Here is a 9,867-nt window from a genome sequence, read left to right as displayed (position 1 = left end):
ATTTACGTGATACTCAGGCACTTGAAATGGAAGAGAGTATTTTTTTCAGGCTTCTTTCAGACTTGGATTATATGTGAATATATTATACCTTTTAATCTCTGTTTTATGCTTACATGATTTTCCTTCAATATAGTATTAAAAGATGAATAGCAATTTCTAGAGATCTGAAAATGAATATTTAGTTTCAGGAATAAAAAGTACTAAAGAAGACTGGTTAAGAGGTGTAACTGAGGAGAAAAGGATGCCAGAAGCCAGCCAAGAAATAGGTAAAATCATCATCTATTTAAATTTTTATTTTGTTTATTGGGCACTTGGTTATGTAGAAGCTGGATTATAGTTATGAAACTTGTGACATTCATTTTTTATCCATATTTTTAGTGATTAAATATTTGTGTGAATAATAGGAAGATATTTTCCCTTCCCTTTTGTTTTTTGGTTTTCTTTTTTTTAGATTTTATTTGTTTGACAGAGACACAGCAAGAGAGGGAACACAAGAAGGAGGAGTGGGAGAGGGAGAAGCAGGCTTCCTGCTGAGCAGGGAACCCTATATGTGGCTTGATCCCAGGAGCCTGAGATCATAACCTGAGCGGAAGGCAGATGCTTAACAACTGAGCCACCCAGGCGCCCCTTCCATCGCTTCTGTCCTACTGTAGAGAAGGAAGAGGTTACTCGTTAATAAAAAGATGTTTCTTATCATGAGTTAAGAGGTTGGCATACTTTTTTTCCTGTAGGACTAGATAGTAAATACTAGGTTTTGCAGACCATAAGGTCTCCTAAATACTCGTCTCTGACACTAGTGAGAAAATGGCAGTAAAATAATAAGTGAAAGAGTATGGGCTGTGTTCCAACCATACTGGGCTAGAGGCTGGGCTTGGCCTATAGGCCATGTCATTGTTTGCCAGCCCCTGGGTTGGGTGATTTATAAGTTAATCCATTTAATTCTCAAATCCAGATAGACAGGGTGTCCCCATTTTATCAGTGGAAGGTTAGATCATTTGACTGAAATTCCATGACTAGTAACTGAGTGGGCACTTGAAATTGGTCCCTTTTCAAAAAGTGTGGAATCTGAATTATTTTGATGATAAGACTGAGCCTACTAGTTAAAATTTATTTTTGCAGGGAAGGGATTTGGGCTGAGGATCAACCAGAAAAACCAGAACTTTCAGCATCTGATTTAAGTAGTAGAATGAATGTACTTGGTTTTTAGGGTTTTACACTGAGAATTAGAAGCTAGGGTTCAGGAGTTTTAGCTTTGTTTTGGTTAATTGAATATGCAAAGACAGGGGTTTAGAATTCCTTGAAGATGGAGGGAAGCAGAATTTCCCCATAAGCAACAATTAGAAGCACATTTTTTTTCCTCTCAATTATTTTTTTATAGTTTTTTTTTATTTTTTTATAAACATTATTAGCCCCAGGGGTACAGGTCTGTGAATCGCCAGGTTTCTGAATCTCTCAGGTGAGTGCTGAGACTTCACAGCACTCCCCATAACACATACCCTCCCCAATGTCTATAACCCCACCACCGTCTCCCTACCTCTCTCCCCCTGGAGAAGCACATTTCTTAAAGGAGAGGAAGTTTGACGAAATTGAGGAGAGAGCCTAAATATAATTTTTAGAAATTGCATCTATACATTAAAGGTGCATATAGGTAAACACTGAGTAGAATTGAAGACTCAAAGAAGGAAAAAATGCACATTTAATCAGAAGAGGAAAACAGCTGAAAAGGGGGAAAATGAATTTTAAGAGTCCTGAGAGTAGAAAAGACTTCCAGAGTTGGAACACAGGAATTTAAAAACGAGAAAATGAAAGTGGGCATGGAGATTGGGCAAGAAAGATCCTTGGAAATAGAGATAATACCTCGTAGATTAAGTGAGAGGCATGATTGAAATCTGAATCTGAAAACACAGATGCCTGCACAGATTGACTAGAAAAGATATCCACAGATAGGATGAGCAATAAACTGAAGTAGAATAAACAATACCCAGAGTCATGATGAAAAAAAAAAATAGACTTTCGGACAAGCTCAAGGAGATCTGAAACGGTAGAGAAAAGCCAAGGTACAAGTCACAGCTCTGTCAAAAGTGTAAGATCAAATCACCAGGTTGTACCTGAAACTAATATAATACTGTATGTCAATTTAATTTCAGTTAAAAAGTAAAGGCAAATAAAATGCACCTGTAATTCAAAAAAGCTGGATTAGATTCAGGGAAAGTGTGAAAGAACAAATACCAAGATGAAGATGTGGACACTATGAACCAATGTGAAGAAAGATAAAAAACAATTGTCATGAACTCCCAAATAGATGCAAAGAAACTTTTTAGATAATTGTACACCTAAATTTGGTAGCAAAGATTGGAGTATAGATGGAGCAAGTTGTGAAACTCAAGTCAGGATAAGGTTCAGAGAAGAGGAGCTGAGAGAATCCAGTGGAAATGATTTAGGGACCCATCTTGGGTATCAGTATTACTGACATCATAAAAGAAAGCTATTGAGAACATACAAGAATTTTGAATCATGTAAAGAACCAAAAGAACTAGAGCATCAGAAAAAGGTAAAATTGTACTGTATTCTAGAAAAGATTGGTCTTTCTAGAGTAGGAATGGACTTTTTAGAGCAGGAATGAAAACCATGTGAATTCTGTATAGAGGGAATGGAGACTGAGAAATAGAGGAACATCTAGAAATTCAAGAATTGGGAAAAACTGAACCCATCAAAAAGATAATGAGCTAATGCAATGCTGAGATGGTCTAACAAAACAAAAATGACAGACTTGTAAAGTGTAGCAAGGCCAGAATAATGTCTTTCCCATTCACTGGTTGAAACTGGCTCGTGTTCATGCTTTTTATGATGTTAGTTGAGATAGTGGTTAAAAAGGTCACACTTACATTTTGTGCAAATGATAGTAGAACAGAATAGCCCTGGGCTTGTGAAGATGGGATGAGAGTAGAAAATAGTCCCCACAAGAGAGGCAAGATCCCCTTTGTGCATAATTTATCATTCTGTAGGTAAAAAGCCATAGTTTTTGTTTGTTTGGGCAGCAAAGTATATTGAACGATGTGGTACAGAGCTTCTGCAGAGAGAGGGGACCGGAGAAGGTTGCCCAAAAAGCCAGTTTATCAAACTCTTTGTTAGTGATATTTTATCCCAAAGAAGAATGCAGGTTTTCCTCTTCGTTTTTATTATATATTGGTCACTAATACTGAGTAATAAATAAAATTTCTGTTTCCTTAGATAATGTTTTGGCTAATTCGAGACTCTCCAAGAGAACCTTCAGTGCAGATGGATTTGAGACACTACAAAATCCAGTAAAAGATTCAAAAGCAATGTTTCAAACCTACAAAAAGATGTATATGGAGAAGAGAAGCAGAAGCCTTGGTAGCAGTCCTTTAAAATAATTTTGAGGGTAATTTTTTTGATGGTTCTGTAATTGGCACCAGAAAATTCCTGCCATTTTTTGTTCAGGGTATTTTGCTGGAAATGCTCAGAATTACCATGATAAAATCTCTCAAGAGAGTTTGGTTACCACTTAAGTTATGTATATCATTGAAATTACTTAATTAAAACAGCTTGAGGACCTTACCTGTGGGTACCAGGCATAAGAAATAGATGGTATTTTTCAGGGAAACTGCAAGGTATTGAATTTTGACATTATTGAACAAAGTTTACCATTGTTTATTTTGAAATGCTAATTATCCATCCTGAGGGAGGGCTGTTCTCAGTTAAGTACTTGTTTATTTTAGCTGGGAACTGTAAATAAGTTTTTATTTCTAAAGCTTATTAGCAATACTTATTTTTTTAAAATGCTCACTGTGAATGTCAGAGTATATTCTTAAGTATTTTATACCTAATTGTAAACTTTGTCAGAAGTCTTGTTTTGTACTTGTTAAGCTGGACATAATTTTTGGATAATGTTTAAACATTACTTTTCATACTTGAAATAAACATTTATTTTTAAAATATATATGTATGAAATTATAATGGTTCGTGTTTGATTTTCTACCCTCACAACAATGCACATCTTAGAAGGGTGTTTTAAAAAAGGAGAAATTTTAGTTAAGCTGTCAGGAGTAAATATTTTCAGGTTACATTCAGAAGAAGAGCAAATATTTTTCTAGGGTCAGGAAATGGCAAGAAAGCATGGAAAGCAAAATGTTTTTGGCGGCTTTCACTTTATGGCTACTAGAAAAGTGTAGATTATTTTAATAAAATCTCAGTGCTACATGTACAGTTCCTATTAATTTAAAAAATACATTTCTGGGACTAGGGAGAAATGGGGAGTTCAGTGAGAGTATAGTTACAGTTTTGCTATTGTGTGGCTATTCTTAACACTATTGACCTGTACATTTAAAAATCCTTAAGATAGTAACTTTTTTTTTTTTTTTTTTTTTTAAAGATTTTATTTATTTATTTGTAAGAGAGAGAGAGTGAGAGCGAGCACAGGCAGACAGAGTGGAAGGCAGAGTCAGAGGGAGAAGCAGGCTCCCTGTGGAGCAAGGAGCCCGATGTGGGACTCGATCCCAGGACGCTGGGATCATGACCTGAGCCGAAGGCAGCTGCTTAACCAACTGAGCCACCCAGGCGTCCCAAGATAGTAACTTTTATGTGCATTTTATTACAAGTCTAAGAATTGTATTCTGAAGACTTCAGAAGACTGGGCTTCTCATAACATAATAAGCATCTGTGCTTATCTTGCCTCTTTGATGGTTTCCTATCAATAAAAGATGCAGTTAAAAAAGCAATGGTTGGGAAAACTGCCAGCACCATAACACCAGTCAAGGCAATGCCTTCAAACTGAGGTAGTCATATTCATCATTGTATTCGTTACTGCTGGAAATTCTCAGGATTTTTTTTTTGAAGTTTTAATGTCTTTGATAAAATTTAAGTTATTAATAAGTCTCAACCCTTGAGTATACATCTTTTAAATATCCTAAGTGATGAAAATGCATTTCAGAAGAATTTGAAGCAGAGATGTACAAGCTATGATGGTACACTGGCCATTGAGGAAAAATGTAATTTAGGCTTGTAAATTGAACTGGTCTGGTGGGACATTATTTTTACTTGAGGAAATCATTGACATTTTTCTCAACTATGTTATCCTGACATTTCAAGGAAAATAAAAATATTTGCTGTCAATGATCAAACTTGAGCTTCCTAAAGAAAAAGGTGCTGAGACCAGGTTTGATAGCATCCTACTACTAGATCTCTGATCAGTTCCACGGAAATATTAATGAATGTAATTAAAAATGCTTATGGAGCCTAAACTCAATCCCTGAAATCGAGAGTCATATGCTCTACCAACAGCCAGCCAGGTGCCCCTGAATGTAATTTTTTTTTTTTTAAGATTTTATTTATTTATTTATTTGACAGAGAGAGAGAGATCACAAGTAGGCAGAGAGGCAGGCAGAGAGAGAAGGAAGCAGGCTCCCTGCTGAGCAGAGAGCCCGATTCCATCCCAGGACCCTGAGATCATGACCTGAGCCGAAGGCAGCGGGTTAACCCACTGAGCCACCCAGGCACCCCAAATATTATTTTCTAATAATGAATTTCAAAGAGTAATTTCAGTACAAGATTGAGAGAAGCCTGCATAGAATATGAAAATTTTTAAAAAATTTAAAAATAGGGAAAACTGACTGGTTCAGTCTATAAAGTACCCAACTCTGATCTTAGCTCAGGTCTTGTCAGTGTTATGATTTCAAACCCCACTTTGGGCTTCATGCTGAGCATGGAGTCTTCTTAAAAAAATAGTAATAATAAAATTAGTAAAAAAAAAAAAATCAATCTTGGGGTGCCTGGGTGGCTCAGTGGGTTAAAAAAGCCTCTGCCTTCAGCTCAAGTCATGATCCCAGAGTCTGGGCTTTCTGCTCAGCAGGGAGGCTGCTTCCTCCTCTCTTGTCTGCCTGCCTCTCTGCCTGCTTGTGATCTCTGCCAAATAAATAAAATCTGTAAAAAAAAAAAAAAAAAAAAAAAATCAGCCTTTCAGGTGTTTGAGGTTCAGGGCAGTATTATGTAAAATATTCCCTTATGCATGATACAACGAAAGACAACCTCAATGAAATAAAGACCAATGAATTTCCTTCAGGAAAAAGGGAATTGAAAATAGAAGTGAGATGCAAGAGTGAAAATCAAATTAGGGGAGCTTCATCTAAAGAATGACCAGGGAAAGAACACATCAATTAAACCAATTTTAAAGGAAAAAATGCAGTGGAAAATCCAACTAAATGGTAATGCTGACTAGCATGTTACATGTATCTTATTTCCTGGAGACGGAGATAAATTTGCAAATAGTAAGTACCTATATTGTATGAAGCTTTGTGACAACTATGGTACTATTATAGAAGCTGCAAACACAAGTAAAACAAGTTATTTCATTAGGAATCTCCAATCTAGAAAAGATGCAAGTGTGCAAATACCAGTCAGTACTCATATGAGGCATAAATGTTTGGGGAGATGAAATGAGAGAGAAAAAACAATTACTATAGAAGTTTTCTTACTGACTTTGGGATGCCTTTTATTACCTTACCGTAATCCAGGTTAATGCCTTCTCTTGCCCATCTATTATCTAGATGAAAGTGGCCAAAACCAACTACTGGTCTTATCAACTAATTTTCATTTGAGTTTCTATTCAAGAGAAGGGTCCAGAGAAAGAAACATATGTGTTATTATAATAGAACCATAAGTAATATTGATTTGCTGTTACTATTTCCATATTTAAAGGAACACAGTCAAGGTTCATTTTCTTCCAATTTTAGATATATAAAAATAGAACTTGGAAAACTTTTGAAACTCTTACTATGTTAAGTTTAGACTGCAGAGCAGAGATTATGGAATATGAATCAGGATTGCAGTGATACTGTATACTTAAATGAAGACTGTCACATCAAAACGACCATCAGGCCATCAGAACTCAAGCCTCTTAAATACTGAAGAAAGCTTGAGACTGATGATCAGATTATTATGCTCCGAGATCAGGAGAGTGCCTTGAGAAAGGTGTGAATACACCTTTAAGAAAGCATTGCAAGGGGGGCACCTGGGTGGCTCAGTGGGTTAAGCCTCTGCCTTCAGCCAAGGTCATGATCCCAGGGTCCTGGGATCAAACCCCGCGTCGGGCTCTCTGTTCAGCAGGGAGCCTGCTTCCCCTCCTCTCTCTCTACCTGCCTCTCTGCCTACTTGTGATCTCTGTCTGTCAAATAAATAAATAAAATCTTTAAAAAAAAAAAAAAAAGAAAAGAAAGCATTGCAAGGGAAGGTTAAGAATGATGCAAGTTGATAGCATTTTGATAGTTTTAGAATCCTAGTAAACATGCCGTAAATATAGGTAACCAGAAAGTAAACAACAAGACTTGCTGTCCAATATGGTAGCTGTTAGCCTTATGTATATGTATTGAGCACTAGAATATAAAATGTACTAAACAGTTTGGATCTATATTTTAGAGGAAGAGCCAATGGAACTTGTTGCTGGATTGTATAAGGGAGAACAAGAGGGGGTAATCTTGTTTTTGGATTGTGCCACTGAGTGTGTAGAGAGGCCTGCCTTGCCTATGTGAGTAGGGAGTTGGAAATCTTTAGGCTGAGCAGGAATTGATTACTTTAAGCACATGGCCAGTTTCCATGGAGCTTTTACCTGAAGGCCAGCCTTCAAGGCAACAGTCTTAAAAAATTAATACACACCATTTAGCAGCTGAGTCAACTCAACATAGCTTCTGGAGAGGAATGGAGTCATTCTCAGGGCACCATTTTCCCAAACATCATTACTTTCATATTTCTGATATGGAGATTTTTTATTACTGATTCAATTTATTTGCTGGTTATGGGTCTATTCAGACTTTCTAGTTCTTCCTGTTTCAGTTTTGATAGTTTATATGTTTCTAGGAAAGATCCATTTCTTCCAGTTTGCCTAATTTGTTGGCATACAATTGCTCATAATATTCTCTTATAATTGTTTGTTTTTCTGTGGAGTTGGTTGTGATCTTTCCTCTTTCATTCATGATTTTACTTATTTGGATCCTTTTTTCTTTTTGAGAAGTCTGGCTAGGGTTTTATAGATTTTGTTAATTCTTTCAAAGAACCAGCTCCTAGTTTTGTTGATGTGTTCTGTTTTATTTAATTTCTATATCATTTCTGTATCATCTAATCTCCTGCTGGATTTAGGCTTTATTTGCTCTTCTTTTTCCAGCTCGGATGTAAGATTAGGATGTCTGAGACTTTTCTTCCTTCTCAAGGAAAGCCTGTATTGCTATATACTTCCCTTTTAGGACCTTCTGTGCTGCATCCCAGAGTTTTGGACTATTGTGTTTTCATTTTCATTTGCTTCCATGTATATTTTATTTCTTCTTTAATTCCTGGTTAGCCTATTCATTCTTTAACCTCCATGTACTTGTGGTCTCCCCAAATTCATTCTTGTGGTTGAAGTTACATAGCACTGTGGTCTGAAACTATGTATAGTATGATTTCAATCTTTTTGAACTGTTGAGGCCTCCTTTGTGACCCAGTATATGATCTGTTCTGGAGAATGTCCCATGTGTACTTGAAAAGAAGGTGTATTCTGCTGCTTTAGGATAAAGTGTTCCAAATATACCTGGTAGGTCCATCTGGTGTAGTGTGTCATTCAAAGCCCTTGTTTCCTTGTTGATCTTCTGCTGAGATGATCTGTCCATTTCTGTGAGTGGGGTGTTAAAGTCCCCTACTGTTACTGTATTATTACTGTATTTTTATCAATAATAATTATTATTAAGTTTGTTATTAATTGGTTTATATATTTGGCTGCTCCCAAGTTAGGGGTATAAACGTATATATAGTTGTTAGATCTTCTTGGATAGACTCCTTTATTATAATATAGTGTCTGTCTTCATCTCTTATTACAGTTTTTGTTGATAATCTGGTTTGATACAAGGATGGCTACTCCAGCTTTCTTTTAATGTCCATTAGCATGATAAATTGTTCTCCACCCTCTACTTTTAATCTGGAGATGTTTGGGGGTCTAAAATGAGTCTCTTGTAAGCAGCATATAGATAGGTCTTGTTTTTTATCCAAACATACCCTGTGTCTTTTGATTGGAGCATTTAGTCTATTTACTTTCAGAGTAAATATTGAAAGATGAATTTAGTGTTATAGTATGATCTGTAAAGTCACTGTTCCTGTAGATTGTCTCTTTCTCTCTAGTCTTTGTTAATTTTGGTCTCTCTTTCCTGCTCAATACATCCCCTTTAATATTCCTTGCAGAGCTAGTTTAGAGTTCCTGAATTCCTTTAGTTTTTGTTTGTGTTGAAAGCTCTTTAACTCTCTTTCTATTCTGAATGACAGCCTTGCTGGATGAAGTATTCTTGGCTGCATGTTTTTCCCATTTAGCACATTGAATATTTCTTTCCACTCCTTTCTGGCCTGCAAAGTTTCAGTGGACAGGTCTGGTGCTAGCGTCATGTGTCTACCCTTGTAGATTAAGGACCTTTTGTCTGTATTTGCTTTTAGAATTCTCTATCTTTGTATTTTGCATGTTTCTCTATGATATGTCATGGTATTTTTGTTGATTTCGACGGGAGTGCTCTGTGCCTCTTGGACTTGAATGTTTGTTTCCTTCCCCAGATTAGGGAAATTTTAAGCTATAATTTGTTCAAATTTGCCTTTTTCCTGCTCTTCTTCTTCTGGGACTCCTGATACGGAGATTATTTGATTATTTTGCTTTATGGAATCACTGAGTTCCCTAAGTCTACCTTTGTGATCTAATAGTTTTCTTTCCCTCTTCTTTTCAGTTTCATTATTTTCCATAATTTTACCTATTCTCTCCTCTGCTTCTTCAGTCTTTGTGATTATATCCAGTTGGTTTTGCATCCCTGTTACAGCAGGTTTTTGTGTTGTTGTTTTTTTTTTTCC

The 9,867-nt window shown here is 36.3% G+C and overlaps 1 protein-coding gene across 5 annotated transcripts in view; it reads left to right on the top strand.

The window, feature by feature from the left end:
* Positions 1-3,961, top strand: part of RESF1 (retroelement silencing factor 1) — a 33,424-nt gene extending 29,463 nt beyond the window's left edge. For all 5 annotated transcript variants that reach the window (XM_045073382.1, XM_004771794.3, XM_004771795.3 and 2 more), the window contains 2 exons: positions 183-266; positions 3,232-3,961. In XM_045073382.1, coding sequence (XP_044929317.1) covers positions 183-266; positions 3,232-3,395 — 248 coding nt within the window. In that variant the 3' untranslated portion in view covers positions 3,396-3,961. The remainder of the gene's footprint in view (positions 1-182; positions 267-3,231) is intronic.
* Positions 3,962-9,867: the final 5,906 nt, after the last annotated feature.

This window comes from Mustela putorius, unplaced genomic scaffold, assembly GCF_011764305.1.
Source record: "Mustela putorius furo isolate JIRA1106 unplaced genomic scaffold, ASM1176430v1.1 tig00537227_pilon_pilon_pilon, whole genome shotgun sequence".
NCBI lineage: Eukaryota > Metazoa > Chordata > Mammalia > Carnivora > Mustelidae > Mustela > Mustela putorius.
This window is presented reverse-complemented; position numbering and strand designations above follow the sequence as displayed.